This window comes from Thamnophis elegans, chromosome 4 (genome assembly GCF_009769535.1).
Source record: "Thamnophis elegans isolate rThaEle1 chromosome 4, rThaEle1.pri, whole genome shotgun sequence".
In the NCBI taxonomy this organism is placed as follows: Eukaryota; Metazoa; Chordata; class Lepidosauria; order Squamata; family Colubridae; genus Thamnophis; species Thamnophis elegans.
Genome location: NC_045544.1, coordinates 12671588 through 12695708, shown reverse-complemented (window position 1 = coordinate 12695708; position 24121 = coordinate 12671588). Strand labels below are relative to the sequence as shown.

The 24121-nt window shown below is 40.5% G+C and overlaps 1 protein-coding gene across 2 annotated transcripts in view; it reads right to left on the bottom strand.

The window, feature by feature from the left end:
* Positions 1 to 24121, bottom strand: part of SMAP1 (small ArfGAP 1) — a 71917-nt gene that overhangs the window by 35716 nt on the left and 12080 nt on the right. For both annotated transcript variants that reach the window (XM_032216180.1, XM_032216181.1), the window contains exons 2-4: positions 12251 to 12384; positions 8484 to 8569; positions 7455 to 7530 (exon numbers count right to left, since the gene is read on the bottom strand). In XM_032216180.1, the coding sequence (XP_032072071.1) occupies positions 7455 to 7530; positions 8484 to 8569; positions 12251 to 12384 (296 nt within the window). The remainder of the gene's footprint in view (positions 1 to 7454; positions 7531 to 8483; positions 8570 to 12250; positions 12385 to 24121) is intronic.

The window sequence follows — 24121 nt, the reverse complement described above, 5'->3', positions numbered from 1 at the left end:
CAAGCATGATTCAGAAAATGACTACGCAGCAATACATTTGCATCTGATTGTGTGGTTAGTCTGACAAGGGATTATTAGTCTTCAGTCATTTTGATGGTTTTTGTAGGTCTCTCCCCACTCCCTCCCAGCCTTAAGGAAGTGAGTGGCCTACAAATACTGTAAACAAGCAAACAAATAACTAAAACCTGCACTTCCAATTCAAGCTCTATATGCAAATCCCAGTGGATGTAATTTAAACCATGTTCAAGACTAGCAAAGCAATAAAGAGGTAGTCAAGATATTGCAGCTGGCTCTCCTTTTGGAAGGCGTGTGGAATTGGCAATTTTATTATGTGGATATTTACAAAAAGACAGCCTAGAAAATCCCAAATCAAATCACTTAGAAATAGGGGTTACTGGAATTAGAGGATCTTATTTCAAAGGAAAGAAAACACGTTTCAGGATGGAGGATTACGAAATGAGTACACAGACGACTGAAAATGAGGAATGCATTCTACTAATTAATAATTCATTTTCAAAACTATGCCAGTAACTCGCCAATTCTGCTTGGAATCCATTATCTCCATAACAATATTTATTTTGAGGAACTCTAACACACAATTTAAGTTACAAATCCAGGACAAACTTGTGCGCTATTATGAAACAGTTCAAGCTGACCTGTAAAAGTCCATGAAGAAATTCTTTTTGGATAGATTTACAAAATGTTTGGTTTAAAATACTTTTCAGTCCTGCCTAAGACAAATTACAAATATACATCATATATCAAATATATCAGAAAATAATTCCATATTGGCTGAATTTGCATTACGTTAAGCCATGTGTCATAGAAACCACAATGAACAACTACAATAGCAGTAGCAATAGCAGTTAGACTTATATACCGCTTAATAGGGCTTTCAGCCCTCTCTAAGCGGTTTACAGAGTCAGCATATTGCCCCCAACAACAATCCGGGTCCTCATTTTACCCACCTCGGAAGGATGGAAGGCTGAGTCAACCCTGAGCCGGTGAGATTTGAACAGCCGAACTGCAGAACTGCAGAACTGCAGTCAGCTGAAGTAGCCTGCAGTGCTGCATTTAACCACTGCGCCACCTCGGCTCTCTAGCTGAATTCACACAAAGTAAGCCACAAACAAATATATTAGCCTGTACTGTAGCTATTCAGTAGAACAAATCTGCACCAAACACAACATGAACACCAAGAAGAGGGAATACCTCCATTTTACTTTGCTCAGAGGCAGCTTGCAGAGAAGGAGAAGATGTTTGAGGTTGAGCAGCATCAGAGGAAGACATCTGTACAAAGCAGATGAAAGATGAGAAAAGACAACTTGACAGGCTACAGTAATTATAGGAAGACGTAAAGTTAAAGTATATTTTATTACTTTCAATTTTTGAGAAAGAAGGGAAGAGAATGGAAGGGAATGGGAAAGGAAGGGAAGAGAAGAGGAAGAGGAAGAGGAAGAGACAAAACTAAATTTAGACTAATTTTGCTACTGAAAGTATTTTTAAAAAATCTGTTTCAAACAAGATAAATATAGACTCACTGACTTCCTCAGTTCAACCTAGTACTTAACTGGAGGTACAGAAATTAATTATTATATATAGAATGGTACACAGAGTCAACTGCCCTTTTAAAATTTACTAAAGACATTTTTAAAGGTTAAAATCTGATCAGGGGAACAGCAAATGCTCAACAGAGGAATATGCTAGAATATAAAGAAAGAAATGGAAGTCAGATAAGATCACATCAGTATCACAAGAGAAAATAATTAAGCCTCTCATCCCATTGTTCAGTTTTATCCAGCATGACTCATGAATTATTAATGTCCTGAACAAAAAAAAAGACTACTATCCTATAGGAGTAGGGAAACAAGCAAAGGAATATTTATTTTTGCTCATTCCAACAGATTTTATGAAGGAAAAAAAAAATGAATAACACTAAATGAAATATCTAACTATCAAAGAGAGCCTTCCCTTTTGAAGGCAAGGAGAAAATGTTGTTAATCAAAAAGAGTCTTTTAATCATAAACTAACAAGCATATTATAAGGAATTTTGTAATTTTGTGAGCATGTCTCTATAATCCACAATCTGTGGAATATTTTCTGCTTTATCCACAGTATTAGTCAGTCAGTGTAAGAACGCAAGTAATCCTCATACATGAAACTTCCACTAACGTTCATGTTAAAAATATACAAAAGCAAAATCAGAAGACTTGTCTGGATAGCAATGAGCTTTAATTTCTTCCCAAATTCATATCTCAGAAATTAGATAGGAAAGACTTTAACATTATTTCTCCTTATATATATATTCATTCATATATATATAAATAATAAATGTGTGTGTGTGTGTGTGTACGTGTGTGTGTGTACGTACGTATGTACGTACGTACGTTATATTTGTGCTGATAAATAAATAACAAAAAGGCAACAGTAAAAAATATTGGGTTTCTGTCTGGATGGTCTCTTGTGACGAGCCGAAGGACAGAGAATGGAAGTAGTGATCTTCCTCCCATATTTGGGCATACCAGGGGTTGTGACTTTAAATATATATATATTTAATGTCACAACCCCTGGTAAGCCCCCAATTATGGGAAGAAGCCAACTGCTTCCATCATCTTTTTATCAGCACAAACACACACACACACACACACACACACACACACATATTCTAAGTATATTCCATTTGTTATCTCCCTATTGCATTGCCTCCTATTTAGTAGAATTGTAGCAAATCATGCAGGTAATGGGATATAGGATTCTTATGGATCTTACACTTTCTCTTATTGATAGTAACAGGATCATATACTTTTATACTTCAAGGAGCAAAGATATTGTTACAAGGAGTGGAAAATTAATTTTGTTAACAACCACCCTTAAACCTTACACTACCATTTACAATGAGTTCATAGGTAGCTTTACTTTTCCCAATATGGCAAAGGCGTTCAGAAAAATTAAAGTACAAAATGATTTAGAAATGTGACAGCCGTTTCTGGTGCTAACAATATAGCTGGGGCAGGGGTAAAAGACTGGCCTAGAAACAGAAGAGTCCCAGGTCTCTTTTAGGCATGACAGCTGCGGTGGCTGTCTGGTCACTCCTGTCCTTCCCCCTGTGGTGGCCTGCGTGGGGGCTGGATGGCTCTTCTGGGGCACCTGAGCCAGCCAGGCACTCCAGATCACGGATCCACATCAATGCCGCAGGCTGGAGCCGTGCAAGTAGCCCGCTCAGATGGGGAAGGAAGGAAGCCCTTGCCTGTCTTTGCCGCCGCCCCCTCGCCCCTAGCAGTTATCACAGTGCTGTTTCTGGATGGTATGGGAGTGGCTGTAGGGGCTGGCCGGTCGCTCCTGCCCTTCCTCTTGTGGCTGCCGCTGCTTTTCTGGGGCACCCAAGCCGCCAGTCACTTCGGACCGCAGATGAGCCACGGGCTGGAGGGCTGGGGCCATGCAAGAAGCCTACTCGGGTGGGCAGGGGGAGGGAAGACTCGACCACAGCTCTGCTCCGCTAAAAAGCAATGGCCAGGAGCCACTCTCCGTGTCTTTTGGCGTGGCTGTTACTCCTCCTGTTGCTGGTTTTTGCGTGGGCATGCACGTCAGGAACCAGATCAACAAATGGCCGACGCGCATGTGCACACTGGAAACAAAAAGATCGTTTTCCTGGTGTGCGCATACGTACCGGGCGGCTTCTCTTTTGCTTTCTGGCACGCCAATGCGCATGAAGACCAACTGGCTGCTGTGCCCGAACCCGGAAGAGCAACTGGCGATGGCTCCACTGCCAGGAGATATGGCTCGTGTGCCATAGGTTCGCCATCATGGCTATATTGTACCAGAAGAATGATTACTTAGCCAAATACTGCATCTACTTTGACTAGCGGTAGCTCCTTCAGAAATGAGCTAAACCTTTTCATAAGCTTGCTGTCACCTTATTTATCAAATGCAATGTTGAATACAATGATAGAAGTGGAGAGCTATGGCTCCTTTAGACTGGTTGGCTCAGGAATTCTGGGAGTTGAAGTCCACAAGTCATAAAGGACCCATAGCTCCCCACTCCTACCTCAGTCAGAACAAGGTGGTTCCGGAGACGTTTATGCCACAATTGTTATACTCAGTGCCACTGTAATCTGCAAATGGCCGGGAATCAAGAACTACCTGTCACTGAAATCTAGTCATCTGAAAATCTGTTATTGTGAGGAAGGCTGGTATGCCAGTCTTCTCAATTTATTCTTCTCATATGGCTCACAGAAAGACCTAACATTTTCCCCTAATTTTCAGCATCACTGGACACCCTACACCAGAGATAAACAATACTATGCTGTGGACATCAGTATGCATGCCGGCAGTTCTACTAATGCTGCCTCACAGGGCTATCTGCCTCAATTTATTTTCTTAAAAGAGTCCATTTAATTAATAAATGGCAGATAAGTGTACTGTAAAGCAAAGACATTAGCATCGTGTTTATGTAGAATAAGGCTGCTGGAGTTTGTGCAGAGGAATTCTCAGAGGAGTTTTTGAAAAACAAACTTGTGAGTAGTGCAAACCACTATTTTTATGTGGAAGTGAGACTTTTTTTCAGGAAAAAAACAATCTTACTCACTATGATAATCATTTTATAAGGAGAGGTTTTCCTGCTTCCATGAAGAGACTATCTATAGCAGTGAGCTGAAACCCATAATTCAATGTATGTGTGACCCCCCCGTGTACGCCAAGCCCCCACGCATATGCAACCTTCCCCCATGCATGCACATGCATCTCCCACATGCACCATGCTCCTGCGCAGCAGAGACCTGAAAACCAGCTGGCCAGCAGGAGATGCCCACACATGCACAGTGCAGCTGAGCTGGGCCGACAACTCGTGTGCCCGCAGAGAGGGCGCTGTGTGCCTCCTGTGGCATGCGTGCCATAGGTTCGCCACACGGAAATATAGCGTGCTCTTTGAATTACAAAAGCCTCAAACGTTTCCTGAAACTGTTCTACTACAGCTTATCTCCTTTGACCACACACTGTTTTTAATAAAGGCAAGTTGCAACCCTACCAGTATTTCTGAATAGAAAAATGCTAAGGAACTATAATCCAGAGAATTAGGTATTCAGTTACCTCTTCAAATGCAAGCTATGTACAGGTAGTCCTCAACTTATCATCATGCCCTTGTGACCTCAAGACTGGACTACTGCAACGCGCTCTACATGGGGCAGCCCTTGAAGAGTATTCGGAGACTACAGCTGGTCCAGAATGCAGCCGCTCGAGCGATTGTGGGATTGTGCCTCGGTACACCCACGTTACACCTATCCTCCGCGAGCTGCACTGGCTGCCTATTGGTCTCCGGATACGCTTCAAGGTGCTAGTTGTCACTTATAAAGCCCTACATGGTATTGGACTTGGGTACTTGAGAGACCGCCTTCTGCCAATCACCTCCCATAGACCCATTAGATCCCACAGATTAGGCCTCCTCTGAATTCCATCTGCCAGCCTATGCCGGCTTTCAACCACCCGGAGGAGGGCCTTCTCTGTGGCTGCTCCAGCCCTTTGGAACGATCTCCCAGTGGAGATTCGGACCCTCGCCACCCTTCAGGCCTTCTGTATAGCCGTTAAGTCCTGGCTGTCCCAGCAGGCCTGGGGGTCTTGAGTTCCACCCCTTCTCGAATTTGGTTGTGCTTGTTGTGTTTTTAAATTGTTTTGTATTGTTGTCTTGCTTTTGTCTTACTTTTTGTATTTGTTCCCCTCCCCTTGGCTTTTGTTCAGCCGCCCTGAGTCCCTCTGGGAATAGGGCGGCATACAAATCGAATAAATCCAATCCAATCCAATTTGTTCAGGGACCATTCAAAATTATAATGGCACTGAAAAAAAGTGATTTATGAGCGTTTTTCAGAGTTATGTCTTTTGCAGCTTCCCCATGAACATGTGATCAAAATTCAGATGTTGGCAACTGGTTCATGTTTATGAGTTACTGTGTCCCGGAGTCATGTGATCACCTTCTGACCAGCAAATTCAATGGGGAAGCCAGATTCACTTAACCTTGTTACTAAACAAACACAGAGATTCACTTAACAATTGGGGGGGGGAGGTTGTAAAAGGGGGCAAAAGTCCCATAACTATCTTGCTTAGCAACAGACATGTTGGGCTCAGCTGTGATCATAAGTTAAGGACTACCTGTAATCTTTTTCACTGTTGATGTTAAACCAAAGCTTATAACCCTAGTAACAACAGGGGGTACCAACCTCAACTGTGATTTTGATTGGTTAATAAGAGACAAAATTAGGAACTAGACGAACATTTATTTTGACATGAAGCAATTCTTGTTAAAGCCAATTATTTCACATCCTTAAATTCCTTTCAGCAGCAATGGGCGTGACAAACTTTCAATTCTCATTTCCCTTCAGTCATACAATTTTGACAAGTTGCTTGTTAACTAATTTCCTTTTGATTTTCTCTGATAAATTATCTATTTTCACTATGAATTGATTGAAACATTTCTTTCGTTTTGCATTAGCAACAGCACATCTATCTTGTCGTTCTTCTGCATTGTGTTTCCATACCCTATCCTGTTGCTACACCCTATTCCAGATTTTTACACTCTTCTTATAGCCCTGAAACTAATATAAGTACCTGATGTATTTTCCTTAAGGATTAATATTTAGAGGTAGATCCTATTTCAGACTCTATAAAACTGTCTAACAAAAGTAAAAAAACAGTGCTCAGCACTCAGAAACAGTGTTCATATTTGAAAATATACAATCCTGTATATTTAGAGATGAATGTTCTCACTGAATTAAGCCCTCAAATATCCATCAAGTTATTTAATGTTCTATACAAATAATACCAAGCATACTGTTATTAGAAAGAGAGATAAGTGCTATACTAAAATCTGTTTCTCTTATCATGGGATTACAGCTCTGGTATATATTTAATATCTCTTCTTAGATATGGAAATGGATATATACTCTCTCTCTGTGTGTGTGTGTATATATATATATATATATAGTATGATTAATCTGAATATGGTATTGGACCTGGGTACTTGAAAGACCGCCTGCTGCCAATTACCTCCCAAAGACCTATTAGATCACACAGATTAGGCCTCCTCCGGGTTCCGTCTACTAGCCAATGTCATCTGGCCACTACCCGGGGGAGGGCCTTCTCTGTGGCGGCTCCGGCCCTTTGGAACGAGCTCCCCGCAGAGATTCGGACCCTCACCTCTCTCCAGGCTTTCCGAAAAGCCGTTAAAACCTGGCTGTGCCGGCAGGCCTGGGGTCGATGAGTTCCCTTCCCCTCTCGAATCGTGTGGATGTTGGTTGTTTTAAATTTCCTGTACTTTTTGTTGTAGTTCTTGTGTTTCCCTTTCCCCTCCTTTGGGTTTGTGCGCCGCCCTGAGTCCCGCCGGGAATAAGGCGGCATATAAATAAAATGAACCTTGAACCTTGAATAATATTAATTATATCTGGAGTAATTCAGTAATATTTACTTACACTGGTGACATGAGTTGCATTTTTGTCATAGTATTTTTTCTTCTCATATTTATCCCTGATAAAAAACTCCACAGCTCTGAATAAGTTAGTTTAAGGAAAAGACAAAAACACGAAAACAAAAAAAGGGATGCATATGTGCATGCACACACGCGCACGCACACACACCAGCATAAAAATACATTTTCAGTGCAGAAACTAATTTTATATAATATTTCTAAAACCATAACTGAACTGCTTCAAATTTAGGATGCCTATTGAATTTTCATTAGCATTCTAGAATGTTCTTTTCCATTGTAAAAGCAACTTTTAATACTTTTATAACCTTAATATAATCATCTTGATACATGAGACAAATACTACATCATATTTTCTCCAACGTTTCTATTCAGGCTACATTTTAAAAATTGGTATTTTATATTCATTCTCTCTCTCTCCCTCTCTCTCTGTCTCTCTCTCTCTCACACACACACACACACACACACACACACAGAGGGTGAGGGGGGAGAGAGGGGGGGTTCACCTCACTTGCACTATATGCTTTGTAAAACTATTATTTTACCATTTCTCATCAAGGGGCTCAAATAAAGACAAATTTAGTTTGAGTTTAACCAATTTCCTCAATATAATTTTTTCTGCATGATGAGACTCAAATTTCCAAACTTTCTATTTCAAAAATCCAGCACCATGGTTAAGTTCTGATGTGCTACTAATATGCTAATTGTTTCTCTTTATTTTAAATAGTCCAGATGTTCCACAGACATCTTTAGTAGCTTTATACTTAAGCAATAAAACACCTTTTCCTGTCTTCTGTATTCTTGAAGTAAATAGTATCTTTATCAAACTAAAATAGAAATAGTGTTTTAAGTTTAAACAGTCTCCTAAGTTCTTTTAAAAAAATTACTTTTACACCTTTGAGAATCTTGTCATTTATATTTCGCCATTGTGCATTATGCATACATCCATTTTAACATTGTCATCATATATAACTACTCCAATTTCCCTGAAAAGGGGAAATGCAAAAAAGGATACTGATCTGTTTGAGGTCTTCGAAAGTTCTCTGGTAAATTAGCTTCATAAAGTAATCTTGCCTTGGTATTTCCCATCTCCTGCATGCACTAAAAGCAATGACACAAACGCTCAATTTAGTTTGATGTATGTTAGGATAAACTTGCTGCTATAATAACCATTTTACATTAAAAACCATTATAATAAGGCAGAATAGGACATATTCATGAATAAACATGTATAAATATATATATAAAAAACCAAAATGTATAAATGTCCATGTTACTACCGTGTTTCCCCGAAAATATGACAGGGTCTTAGATTTTTTTTGACCCACAAAATATGGCCTTGGGATTATTAAAGGGGAGGTCTTATTTTTGGGGGGTTGCCGGGCGGCTGCTCCCTTGCGACCAGGCTCCTGAAGAGCCGGGCACAGCCTCAGGGTCAAATGGCTGTGTTGCGCTGTCGCAGGAGCAACACAGCAGTCATGAGGTGTCCACGCTTGCGAGCAGCCACGTGGCAACCCCCCTTTCCAGCCAGCACCACTGACCGACCTAGCGGTACCCAGAAGGCACCAAGCCACGCGAGCGCCTGTTCACCACCCTCCGCCTCCCGTGGCTCGGTGCCTTCGGAATGCCCCTAGGTGAGTGAATGGGGCTATGCATGGCTGGAGAGGGGGGTTGTGCAAGCGGCTTTTCTGCTCCCCGCTCATGCGATTCCCAGGCTCACGATGCCCTTGGCTAACTCTACAGTACCTGCAGAGCCAGGGCATCTCTGCTGCTGGTGCCGCCCGCCGCTTCGTTTTTGTTTTTTTTTCGGCTTTCAAAGCACGGAGGATGGATGCCGCTCTAGGAGTACGCTCTATGGTTGTGGGCTGCAGAGCATACAACCATAGAGCATACTCCCAGAGCAGCATCTGTCCTCCGTTGCGGCTTCCAAAGCACAGAGGTATGATACCGCTCTGGGAGTACGCTCTATGGTTATATGCTACCATAGAGCGTACTTCCAGAGCGGCATCCATCCTCCGTGCTTTGAAAGCCTTAAAAAAAAAAAAAAAAAACCAAGAACAGCTTCCTGGCAATGCTGGGCACAGCAAAGAGGTGGCTGAAGGGGGTGTTTGTGTCTCATTCATCCTGGTGAAACTCCTCTTTGAAAGGACGATCTGCAGGAGGTACTGGTGGGAGATTCCCTGCACTTTGGGAGCGGCGTCTCCTCGCAGGGCTTCTTCTGATGTCCCAAGTGTATGGATTTCCATGCCTACAGGAAGTCGCTTCTCACCTGTATATTCACATTGAAGGCTCAAAATGGGGTGTTTCTGCAAACGGCTTGAAAATGTGACGGAGGATATTCCTGCCTCTCACCTTGTTCTGAAGGTCAGCACAGACTGAGAACAAAATAAAAGACAAAATGCCCCCTCCACATTTTCCATGCCTTCTTTTCCTGTTCCGTGGATGGAATTGTCTGCTGTGACCGTCACCGTTAGGTAAGGAGGACATGAGGCATGTGGGTTGTGTTGCTTGGCCACCAGCTTCTTTTGCAGCTGCAATTGGCTGCAAAAGCGACTGGCGCTTGCTGGAGGCAGAGGACTGACCTGTGAATCAGCTGTTTTGTGAATGGAGTGGCTCAGCTGATCCTATTAAGGGACCGAGAAGCCCTGAGGTGACCGGGGAATCCCCAGAAGGACACCAGCGGATATGAGAGTGCTATATCTCTCACAGGAAGATTAGGCAGATGAAGTTTGTTTGGTATCCTACTGGAAAAGAGATCACAACAAGACAGTATCCAAAGCAGAAGGCAGGACCAGCAGATAAAGACTCCAAGCCTTCTTTGAGGCAAAGTTTGAGAGAGCCCCCCCCCCACACATCATTCTACATATAGCCTCAGCTACCCACTATAGCAAAGAAGCAAGGTTGAATGCTTTCAGCAGGAGAAACATTTAATGCTATAACATTTTAAAAATCTATTTCAGCAATACATCTGTATTTTTATTTTAGCACACGCTTTAGAATTTATTGATTTTATAATACAATTTAGAAATATTTACTTTAAATATCTTTTACTGTCATTTTCCGCCATTTTAATAAGTGAATGAAGAAGTCCTCATATTAGAATTCTGTTTTTAATACTTTCCATGGGCATAATGATTAAAATTGGTTTGTCGGGCTCAGTGATTTTCAATTTTGTTTGAAAGCTACATAGCATAAAGCAAATAATTCTAGACCCTGATTATAAACACCTGTATAAATATCAAACCACATGGTAGCAAATAACAATATGCTCTTACTGCATATTATTCTTTCTGCTTGTAAAAGGAGTAATATGCAATAGAACTGAAAACGGACATAAACATTTTACAAAAATTATACAAGCTTGGAGATAAAGCAAACTAATATTAGTTCACCGTTTTTGGAACATTAAAAATTGATGGATAAGTATTTTACTACCTGGAACATTAAATTGCTTGAAAAAGTAAACATTCAGACACTAAAGTGCTCCAAATTTTCTAGAAGTACCATATTTTTCAGAGTATAAGACGCATCTTTTTTTTTTCAAAAAAGAAAAGAGGCTGGAAATCTGGGTGCATCTTATACATCGAATACAGCATTTTTTTGCCTCCAGAAGCCCTGCCCCTTGACCAAAATGGTCGTGCATACCCTTATGGAGGCTTTCAGAGAGCTCCTGGGGGCTGGGGAGGGCAGAAATGAGCAAAAAATGGGCTGTTTTTTGCCCCCCCCCCAGCCTCCAGGAGCACTCTATAAGCCTCCTAAAGGCTATGCATGCCATTTTTTGGACAAAAAACGGGTCATTTTTTGTTCTTTTTTGACCCCCCCAGGAGCACTCTGCAAGCCCACCCAAGGCTATTCATGCCTTTTATTTGAAAAAAAAAACCAGGCCATTTTTCGGAGATTTGCATAATGCAAAAACTTTTTTCCCTTTTGGAAAGCTCTTTAACTGATGAGAATTACATTGATCAAGTGCTGTGCCAGCAAAAACAAAGTCTTAAGGTTTGTCAGTGATTTCCTTCTCCAGCACATGGATAAATACATGTGGAAATATCTACCTACCCACCTACTCTCTCCCTCCCTCCCTATCTACTGTATTTCTCTCTCGCTCTCTCTATTTTTCTCTCTCTATCCCTCTACCCTACTACCTACACACTCTCTCCCTACCTACCTACTGTATTTCTCTCTATTTCTCTCTCTATCCCTTTATCTACCTATCTACCTACCTACCTACCTACTCTCTCTCTCTCTCTCTCTCTCTCTCTCTCTCTACCTACCTACCTACTATATTTCTCTTTCTTTCTCTCCCTCTCTGTCCTTCTATGTACTTACCTATTTTTTTAATTGCCTCTTCAAAACCTTGGTGCGTCTTATACTCCGAAAAATATGGTAATCAAATTAAGAATGTGCTATTCTAATCTGCCAGAATACTTGAAACAGACCAATAGAAAAAAAAATTTCTGGAACACCTGGAATTGACTAAAATAAGGACTGAACAACCCATTGTGAGTTGCACAACTTTTGCTAATATCCTTGGTATGTACAAGAAGCTACTAAGATTAGAAAGAAAAATTCCAACTTGAACACTTACAATAACCAGTTGCAAGATGCAGTTCCCACATAAAAGTACAGTCAATAAATAATTATATTACTATTTAGAAAAATTATGTTGGGATTTTTGTTATTTTTAAAAATCTTTTAAATGAGCTCATTTTATTAATTAACATATATTTTGAAACAAACTCTCCCAAAGTCTCTCTTAATACAACTTGAATGAAACTTTTTAACCTGTATTTGTTCTGGTGTCCATTGGTCCAAATTGACAGACTTGACTCTGGATATATGCACTCCCAGATTTCGATGTATTCCAGCGCATCTGATGCAAATAAAGACACCTGTATTCCAGGAAGCCCATCGTGGACCTAAGAGAAATGTATGAAAATTAAACAACTATATAACACCAATAGTATTTAAATATAGACTAGAATTCTTCACTGGCCAATTGTGATTGGACACACAAGGAACTTGTCTTTGATGCTCTCAGTATATATAAAAGATACATTCATCATGAATCATAAGGTACAACACTTAATGATAGTCATACGGTACAATTAACCAATCAAATCATACTAGGAAACAATCAATATAAATCGTAAGGATACAAACAACAAAGTTACAGCCATACAGGCATAAGTGGGAAAAGATGGGTGATAGGAACGATGAGATTAATAGTAATACAGACATAGTAAATAGGAAATATCTACCTATCTATCCATCCATCCATCCCATAAAAAGAAAACTTGTTTTCAGCCTTCTCTAGATTAAGGGTTACTGCAATCAGTGTAAAGTCCCCAACGCACCCCTGGATAATATAACTGAAATTCAGAATAACACTCACTTCGTTGCACCGTGAGATTTTTCTGCTTTTATTTTTCACAACCCGCCGCAACATCTAACCTCTTGGCGGTAGAGAATTGACAAAAATATCAAATAAAAACAAAAGCAAACGGAACAGACAATTGACACAAATCATGCAAATGGCAACCAGAAAATTTTAACCCTGCATAAGAGCGGGGTACAACAGTGCTGTTTTAACAGTTTTACACAATGCCAAAAAGGAAGGGGCTACCTGAACATCTGGAAGCAAGGAGGTCCATACACTGACTGCAACAGCTGTTGCCCACAGCTTAAGTAGAATAGGTATTCAGAGTTGGATTTTTTTTTACTTATGTTCTTGCCAGACAGGCATACTTAAACATGGTGATTTAGTGCCTAACCACCACTATGCAATAATGAATCTTTGTAGTCCATCAACAACTGTCTGACTTGAGCTTATGTAATATCCATATAATGATGACATCACCCCCAAATCTCCAAATGATTTATCCCAGCAGGTTCATGTGTATGTTAAGGAACATGATATAGATGTTAAGTGACATTGGGGGGAGGAATTGAAGCCTATAGTACTCTTTACTGAAACATTCATGACCTTAAATACTATCCTTCCTACCCCGATTACAGACCACAACGACCCACTCACATAGAACAGAGATACAGGATCCTGATTCCCAGCCCCTGTAGACTGTCTAGGAAGATAGTAAGCTTGATGGTTTCAAATGTTGCCGAGCAGTCTAATAGAACCAGAAGACCTGGGATCAAGGTCCAGATGGACATTTCATCACTGGGTCTGAATCTTGACTGGCGGGAACCTAGATACACAAATATTTTCTAGAATTGTCTGTAATTGTTGGACCCTGTGAGATTGGCAACCTAAGGAAACACTTTCTCGAAAGTTCTTTATTGTCCAGTAGGGTAATGTAAAATGAAATCTGAAAGCTTAGAAAAAGTAATTCTCCCACACAACATACGGTATACCTAGCATAATTAAGGTGGAATCACTCTCTTAAATCCCCCCCCCTCCCTTGGATTCAAGAATCTTTTCAGAAACAGCTCTGGTTCTCCTGGTTTTTTCCATCTAGGTTTTCCATCACAGTTGATGAGCCTTGGTCTACCACCTTTTCAAAAACCATTGTTAAGATGTATCAAAACCAGTTGGGTCAAAGGAGCATGTCTTCAATGGAGAAAGGGGCACAAATACCTCTTTTAAAATAGATGGCATGACACCCACCCACTTTTTTTTTTTAAAAAAAGCACTGAACATCTCCCGGTTCCACCACAAAACCGCGGTAGACAAAAGCGCGCTCGACGAAAGCGCGTACGTGATGTCATCACAGCGCGACAAAAACATCACGCTGTGAGCGGTAAATTTAAAATTAAAGCGAAAACCTTACCCTAACCCCCCCAAACCTAACCCTTAACCTAACCCTAAACCTAACCCTAACCCTTAACCTAACGCTAAACCTAACACTAACCCTTAACCTAACGCTAAACCTAACACTAACGCTTAACGTAACCCTAACCCTAAACCTAAACCTAATCCTAACCCTAACCCTTACCTTTATGTGAATCGGCTTGCTTTAATTTTATTTTAATTTCAATTTAATTTATTTTTAATTTTTTTCGTCGCGCTGATGACGTCAGGTACGCGCTTTCGTCGAGCGCGGTTTTGTCTACCGCGGTTTTGACGGGTCACGCATCTCCCAGATCCAGCTGCTTACCCTTCTCCACCCCAACTGACAGATGGGACCAAAGAGAGATAGTCAAGCCTACAAGTGGCATAACTCACATCACGGACAATTTTATCTATTATCTTTGGCTCGGGAAGCTCAAACGGATCCAGATAATAACATTAGACCTTGTTTCGCTCATCCCATTAACTTTATCTGCCAAGAGACTAACAAAATCATCCAGGCATCCTTCTTTATAAAGGCCCAGGTAAATCCTGAACAGGCCTGCCAAGTGGTATTCTGCAAACAATAAGCATAAGTGAATAGTTCTCATCTTATTGATGTTTTATAGACTTAAAAGGCAAGCTCTTACAGTGCTCAGTTACATCCATTTTGGATAACACCACCCACAGAAAGCGTTTAGGAAAAAAAAGGTTGTAGTGAAATATAGAAATAAATACGTTAAAGTTCTGTAAATGATAGTACATCCATTTCCATTCGGAAACCCATCCAAGCCTACTAAAAATGCAAAACGTTTTAAGATTTTCAGAACTGCCAACTGATGATGGTCAGCCCATTTATGGGACACCTGCAAGGAAGGCAAATGTTTCACACAGCTAAAAATTAAAATAAATCACTTTTGACCTAGTTAGCCCATTTCCACATGTACAGCAGACAAGGATGAACTATTCATGGATTAAATGCAGCCCATCTTTCTGCCAAGATCAATTATAGACAAAATGTCACCAGAAACATTAGTTCAAATGGAAAGATTTAAGTTGTATTGCCTAGTAGATAAAGGTGGCGCATGGTTAAGGTGCAGTACTGCAGGCCACTTCAGCTGACTGCTATCTGCAGTTCAGCAGTTCAAATCTCACCGGCTCAAGGTTGACTCAGCCTTCCATCCTTCCGAGGTGGGTGAAATGAGGACCCAGACTGTGAGGGCGATATGCTGACTCTGTAAACCGCTTAGAGAGGGCTGAAAGCCCTATGAAGCGGTATATAAGTCTAACTGCTATTGCTATTGCTATTGCTAAGTCTGCAGATGAAGTGCTGTCAAAACTGTAGAAGTAGACAATATACAATCTGTTGGAAGGTGTAGGTAGCCTTTTCATGCTCTGATTTTTTTGCCAAGCAGTTTTATTTTTAAGTCTTAATTCAAACTTTTTGAAGCTATTAGCCCTCCTGAACATAGTAAGGTTGAAGAATCTTGAATCAAGACTGAAACATACAATGTTTTACCAGCAAACAATTATAAATTGTCCATTTCAAAGTAAAGCGGCTTTTGTGTCTAACCCTCCAGCTTTTATTTTTCTATAGCTCCTTAGGATTTACAGTTAATATGTGTGAAAGCTCTTCAGTCAGCACACTCCCGTTATTGATTTTTGTAAGCTGCTCTAGGAGTTTTCTCCAGTTGAAGAACGGGATAAAAATACTTCTGATGATTATGTTGTTATCCTGGTAGAGAGCGGCTTGTTTGGTTAAGGCAAACTTTCTATCCTCTCAAGTGGGTTTTAAGAGGTTTATTCAGACACTGCCAGAACTGAAGTTGCTTATCTGTTTAAAGGGTTTCTAACGCATCCATCAAGACTCCCAGAGAAGCTAAACGTATCACTGAAATGACACGAAGTAAAGGAAAAGGGGGATTAGCAGAATGGCGATGAAACCCACCACAAGACCAATTTTTAAAATTAAAAAACTCTCATGAGAAAAAACAAGGGAGAAGACCACAAAATGGGACTGGTTTCTCTGCAGTCAAGCAGAAGGAACTTCTCTGAACCACAACACAAAATCAGAGACTTAGATTCTCTGTCTCTTTAACTTATACTATCAGGGAACCAGTGGTGGGATTCAAATAATTTACCAACCAGTTCTTTGCCCTAATGACCAGCTGAGTAGAGGCAGTTTCTGTAAGCAGGGCAATAAAGATGAGGCTAGAAACAACACCAGGATGTTTCCTTCCTGCCTTCCTTACAGGATTAGCCCTGTAAAGTGGGGGGGGGGAAAAGAAAAGATTTCTCCGAACTGCTTAGAAAGTTACCAATCGGTTCTACTGAATAGGTGCGAACTGGCTGAATCCCACCACTGCAGTGAACCAACATTATGCATTTAATAGGAAAGGCAGTCTTGGCAACATATTCAGACATAAAAAAGCTTCAAAAAAGAACTCCAATAAAGATGTATGTCCAGGAATAGTTTATACTCTTATCAGGTAAATGTATGTAGTGTCAGCATTATGCTTGGACATTAGTGTGACTTCATGATGCATTAAATGTGGAACGAAGACCGCAGGGACATTATATGACCACCATTCAAGTATTTCAACTTAAGGATGATTCAAAAATACATATAGTATCATCAGTGGTGGGTTTCAAAAATTGTTCGAACCTACTCTGTGGGTGTGGCCTCCTTTGTGGGAGTGGCTTGCCACCCATGTGACCGGATGGGAGTGGCTTGCCACCCATGTGACCGGATATGAGGATGCCAACGACACTTGTCAGAACCACCTTAAATTGCCTCACACACAGCACTGGCATGCATAAGAATATGATGTAAACTTGTTTTTTAAAAGGCATCTTTGGTTTGCGTTAAAACAACTTCAACACACGCAATGTTCTGATTGCACCACAAACGCAGTAGTCATCCTTACCTTTCCCAGAGGCACTGAGTTTTATAAATAGGAGCATGATAGTGTAGAATAATCATATCCAAGGACCAGTGGTGGGTTTCAAAAAATTTTGGAACCTCTTCTGTAGGTGTGGCCTGCTTTCCGGGTCCACTGGTGGAACCTCTTCTAACCGGTTCGGTAGATTTGATGAACCGGTTCTACCGAATAGGTGCAAACTGGTAGGAGCCCACCTCTGAGTATCATCACAGATATTGTATAAGAAGAAACGATTGAAATAATTGTCATAAGACAATCTCTCCCTCACCGTAAAGATAAACCAATCTGTTTTGACAATGTGATCTAGTCAGGAATGGAAGTCAGTTATCTCCTAAAGGGCCCAGAATCTCTCTATGAGGGAGCAGGCCAATGTTTAAATATGATATATCAAAATAAATACGTAAGACTTTTTTCTCCCAAATTCTGCATACAAACAGCACAATAATAATTTATGTAAGTAAACATCATCTGTAATGAAAATAATACACAACATCCAAGGGAACTTCATCAGTTTTGTACAATTAAAAATAGAAGAGAAAAAGATACAAGTGACAAATATTACGACTTCCTCCCTATTTGGCAAGGTACTTTGATTCTTTTGAGATAGAATTTGCTGGCTCTCCAAATATCCAAGTTGTCCCACTAGTATCTCTAAGGTTACAGCTGTGTTCTGACCCCCTCCTCCGTCCAGTAACGAATGCCGAGACAAGCTTAACTGGAATGTACTTTATTAGCAAGACACCAAAACCTCGGTGGCTGAAAGCCAAGCATAACAACTGATAAGGACCTTGGCAGCAACTCAGACAAGCCTCGGCAGCAATCCAGCTTGCCAAGCTAGTACAAAAGTTCTCCAACTTTTAGTCAATGTGTTGACTTCTGCAAGAGGGGCATGTGAACAAGCAGTCTTTTTATAGTCTGGAGAGGAGCCTAATGACCACCAGCTGAGTGCAATTACCTCCTGTAACTGCGCAACTGTTCCTGACGCCTATTAGCTCTTCGGTGCCGTGCATCCAGGAACAACTCACTGCCGGCGTCCGGCTCACTCTCCCTTGTCAACTCCCCACTGGTCCAAGGCTCAGGTGCGTCCTTGTGGCCAACCAGCCTCTATGTGCCCTGTTCGGAATCGGAACCCTGTCCAGGGTCCTCCACATCCTCCAGAGCCGACTCATCGGGCCCCTCGCTGTCGGAGTCTGGTGGCAGTTCCAACAGCTCCTGCTGGGCCACAACACAGCTGAATGTGGGCAGAAGGACAGACATATATTCAGGTGTGATGGAAGACAGCTGCATATAGAAAGATCACATACAGCTTATCTCTGATTGATCAAGTTGAAAAAAAATAACACAAAATCTTTTAGGATCAGGTGGAAATTCCTGGGAGGAAATGAAAGGAAGAGTTTATACAAATAGGTGGAAGTTTCAGAAGGTATAAACTCCACGCAGGAAATTCTTGGCATGTGAATGTGTAGAGCTGGATGATCCCAGGGAATCTGCGATGGAATCTGGCACCTTAATTTATTGGGTTGCAGGTCTGCTGCTAAAAAAGCTGTATCTGAAGAACTGCAGCTATTATATATCAGATCCTCTTGCTGCACTGGCAGAAGCTACGCTAGTGAAGTGAGAAATTCAGATCTGCTGTGGTTTCAGAATAATTTCCCTACACTACAGATACAGTAAAGGAAAGAGATATTTCTAGGCCAAATGAAATAGAAAACTATGATTCAGAAATTACTTGATGGCTGACTGGATATTAGACATGCATAAAGAGGAAAGCATTATCTAGGCAGCCCAGATATTGAAATATCAGGGATCTCTGGTAAGAGAGGCAAAAAAGTATCTGCTTTTTGTATGTCCAGGAAGAATAGCTATTCTCTAGATCCGTGATGGCGAACCTATGGCACACATGCCACAGATGGCACGCGGAGCCATTTGTCGCGCTGGCCAACTGACTTCGGCATTCTTTTGAGCCCATTTTTCACCTCCGGGGGCTTCAGGAGCTTCCCTGAAGTCTCCGGAGCACGAAAAACCAGCCCTATGGGCAAACCGGAAATTCAGGAACGTACTTCCGGTGTGCTCATAGGACCGTTTTTAGCCCTCCGGAGCCTTCCGGAGGCTTCCCTGAACGCTCTGGAGGGCATAAAACAACCCTACGAGCAAACTGGAAACATGTTGCTCGTACAGTATTTTTTTGCCCTCTGGAGCCTTCAGGAAAGCCTCCTGAAGGCTCCAGAGGGTTAAAACCGGCCCTACAAGTAAACCGGAAGTACATTCTCGAACTTCCAGTTTGCCCCTTGGGCTAGTTTTTCGCACTCCGGAGGATTCAGGGAAGCTCCTGTAGCCTCCAGAGGGCCTCCAGAGGGGTGGGGAGGCTGTTTTCGCCTCCCCAGGCTCCTATAAATCCTCTGGCCCTGATTTTTTTCCAAGCAGTTTTATTTTTAAGTCTTAATTCAAACTTTTTGAAGCTATTAGCCCTCCTGAAAATTCAATATACAAGCAAAATATTTTCCTGAATTATAGATAACTCTAAAGGTTTTACTTTGAACATATTTTTGTGAAAGGAAGTTTTCCTTAAGATGAAAATGTCATTTTTCTACATTACTGCATATAGATGGAAGGCAACAATGAGTTTTCAGAATTTCGATTGACATAAAAATTACCATCTGTTAATATTTACTCTGAATGCCTAATGATTTTAATATCCTTGTCAGTGAGCAGTGCCAAAATCTTTTTCTATAGTATAGAAAGAAGGATGACTTTGAATATTACTTTCTGTACTTCAGATTATCTTTATTATATTGATTTAGCTACAGGATAAAATGCAGGGTGATGACCGCAGTGCTCCTTGTGCTTCTCCTTGTGTAGGAAGCAGGAAAATAGCTTTCTTGACTTCTGCCAATCAGTTTCTCTATTAGCTAGCCTTTCCTGATATCCAAGGAATTGTAACTTAAAGCAAATCAAACGGATTACCAGAGCGATTCACTTGGTTAATGGTTCCACCTAGTGGCACAGTCTATGTATGCACACAATGAACAAGTTAACCCAGTGTTTCTCAACCTTGGCAAGCATTCGCTGGCTGGGGAATTCTGGGACTTGAAGTCCAGACATCTTCAAGTTGCCAAGATTGAGAAACACTGAGTTAACCTATAAGCCATTAAAGGAAGGGCTTCTGTTCTTAGCATTACCTATTTGAACCCAAAGATAATAAAAATACGACTAACAGAAGTGCGCACTGAATGACCGTATAAAAGAAATATGATTTATCTCTTAAATCAACAAAACTATCAAGTTTGTACAGAAAAAAGTAACATTATTGTTGTACTAATTTCAAGGATGTAAAAGCAATGTGATGCTTATGGTCACCAGAGATATTTTGGTATCCACAAGATCTTCTGACTCAGCCAAATTTATGCATGCATGCACTCATCCATACACACAAACGTAAGACACATAAAACAGGAAGCTGGCAATTACAAATGAAAGCATCAGCTTTCAAGTATGATCCACGTTTACAGTATATGAGTGGTAATATTTCTGGTTGAAGGCTAAAGTGTTAGAACTGCACATGTGCATTCACTAAAAACCAAAATGGTGGTGACCCAGCCGCAGCGAGGGAACCGGTTCGGGGGGCTTGGCAGACCTGGGTCACTGCTGGTTCTGTGACCCAGGCGTGAATTCCACTACCGGTTCAGCCAAACCGGGAGCAACCCACCTCTGTTATAGCCTCTATCAATCAAATGGGAGTTCTAGTTTTTATTTTTCCTGATCTGGTCTACCCTCAAAAGAGCTGACAAGAAGCACACTGTCATTTTTTAGAGAAGAATTAAAATATCCATGGCTTGACATTTATTCTGAAGTAATCTGAGGTTAAAGGTATTTTATTGATTTATATACAGTATTTTTGCTAAAAATTATTTCTATTCTAAATAAATACAGTGAAATGCATAATAAAAATAGTAAAATTTAGATTTAGATTTATTTTATTTGTATGCCACCCTTCTCCGGGAGGGACTCAGGGCGGCGAACAACTCAAAGGGGGGAAAGGGGAACATAGAACACAATACAAGTAGTTAAAATAGCCAAGAATCACACAACCACACAGGTCGAGAGGGGAGGGGAACTCATCAACCCCAAGCCTGCCGGCAAAGCCAGGTTTTGACAGCTTTTCGGAAGGCCTGGAGAGAGGTAAGAGTCCGAATCCCTGCGGGGAGTTCGTTCCAGAGGGCCGGAGCTGCCACAGAGAAGGCCCTCCCCCCGGGTAGTAGCCAGGTGGCATTGGCTGGTAGGCGGAACCCGGAGGAGGCCGACCCTGTGTGATCTAATGGGTCTTTGGGAGGTAATTGGCAGCAGATGAAATGCTTCCATCACTCTTTAGAACGCAAGCACATGATTTGATCAGCTGATAACAAGAAAAAAATCAATTTAAGCAGGTTTTCATTGGTGGTAAAAAGCATGCAAACAGTGTGTTTCTTCCACATCTTCTGACATTACCTAGCACTATCTTGCTTTATAAGTCTTTTTTTTTTTTTAGGTGAAAGACTCCTAGAAATAGGTCCATGGCAGCATGCTATGCTAACTGACTGTATACTGTAGAAATGAAAGTTAATGACTTGGTATATTTTATTCCGTGCATCTTTGTAAGATACAAAGCAAAGAAACTTTGGAAAGCTATAAATGACGACTTTTAAGTCACAATCTAAAATTGGCTGTCTAAACCAGTGGTAGTCAACCTGGTCCCTACCGCCCACTGGTGGGCGTTCCAGCTTTCATGGTGGGCGGTGTGGGTTTGCTGTAACTCTGCTTTAAAAATTTTATAAAGTAAAGTTACTTCCCTACTTTATAAATCACCATTACTGTAGAACTAGTGGACGCTTAGAACATTTTACTACTAACAGAGATACAAGTGGGCAGTTGGACTACTCCTGGTCTAAACCCTTGGTGAAAAAGCAATCTTTAAGTGTTCCAACCTGAAAGCTTATTAGTAGATAATGCAGGACCTGGATATCATTTCTGGCCCTTTTATTCTATTGATCATTGCTTTATTGCTTCTTGGAATCAATCATCTTCGGAAAAAGCTAGCTAAAATTCAACTGACAGGAAATTCTGAAAGCCCAACTGTTGATAGTTTTATTTAACCACAGAGTACTTTGTACCATTTTTTTTTTGTTAACTTTACTACTTTGCATTATTTTTCATGCCAAAGTAGAAATGCCGCCTGCTAAGTTTTGGCTGCTTCGATTTCTTTAGGGCTGAGTCTAATTAAAGTCAAATAGGATGCATTGAACAAATGACATTATATACACATTCTTGACTGTCAGACACATTCTTGTAAAAACTCTTTGGACAAATGTCTTGCCGTGTTATAATAAGCCTGTTGAAGCTGCAGGGTCTAAACCTCTAGTGGGTTTTTCTCCTCTGCCTTTTATGGTGTAAAAAAAGGAATTCTACTGAGGCTTTCTTCTTCTTCTTGTGCTATATCCGTCATCGGAGGTTGGCGATCATGTTGGAGATCATATTTTTGTCAACAGCCGCATGAAAAAGTGCTACTGAGTTTTGTCCAAACCAATCCCTTAAGTTTTGACACCATGTTGTTCTTCTTCTTCCTGGTTCTCGTTTGCCTTCAATCTTTCCCTGGAGGATTAAGTGAAGGACGCCATATTTTTCTGACTGTTACCTCTACTATTGCATTTTTAAATTTATTCCAATTCACTTCTAAATCTTCAATACTTTGTTGGTTTCGCTTAAATGAATTTCTAGTTCTTCTTTTATCTTATCTCCATGTTTAATGATGAAGTCACTGTCAATTCTTGGTTTCGGGTTTTTCATCTTTTTTAGTTTCAGCTGGACTTCGGCAAGTAGATGATTATGATCAGATTGTACATCTGCGCCTGGGTATGTCTTTGCTGATTTACTGAGGCTTTGCAAAACCTTAAAATGCATATCTCCATAATTTAAGATGACTTTTTTTTTAAATTAGCATCCCTCTCCATAATCACCCATTTTATTTCTGTGGGTTAGAGACAATGTGGGACTTGCCATTTTAGATGTTATTTCTGAACAATATACTATATGTGGATATGAATTCCCTTAGGATAGGTGGCTTAGTATCACTTATCTGGTTTGGAGGTCCAGGAAATGACTATAGGTTTCACTTCATATAATTAATATATAAGGAGCTGATACGCATTTAAATAACATGATCAAGTTTAAAATGACATGCTTGATATTCTCCTCTGAAATAAAAGACTTATGCTCTGATTTACATTATTTTTGTTTTCTCCCACAACTGAAAGGTATCTTAGACTCACAAATTCAGTATGCTACTAAAATGGTCAACTTTGCTAAATTACTCAAGTTGCACTTATGGTCCTTCAAAGGATGTCCAAATATCTCCAGAGCCCCTGCTCACTCTGTTTCACAATTCCAATCTCCAATTTTTTCTCATTTTCTCATGGTTATCCCAAGCATATTAAGGTACAGTATTAGAGAATGATGTATTACTATTAAATTTTCGTAGAAAACCTAGGCATTAAAAAACAACCTTGAAACAGTTGCATGTGAAACATCTTTCTTATGTTTAGTCTACTGTGGAGCTTAATTTACTTAATATATTATAACTGAAAAAATATTCAAATATTTCCAGTTCTATTGCACTGTTTAAACATGAAGTTCTATATATGTATACATATATATATATATATATACACATAAACAACACTGAGCAACAATGTACCCTTAGTAATTTATCTAATCCTACTGAGAGCACAAATTTGAATATAAGGCAAACATGTCTTGCATGTTCCTTAATAATTAATACATGTATTATCAAGCTAGAAATGAAAACACAATATAAATGAATACTGAATCACCTTGAACCTACAGTGAGAAAGCATTCAGGGAAGCATTTATGACAAAAATCTGAAATTCCCCTCC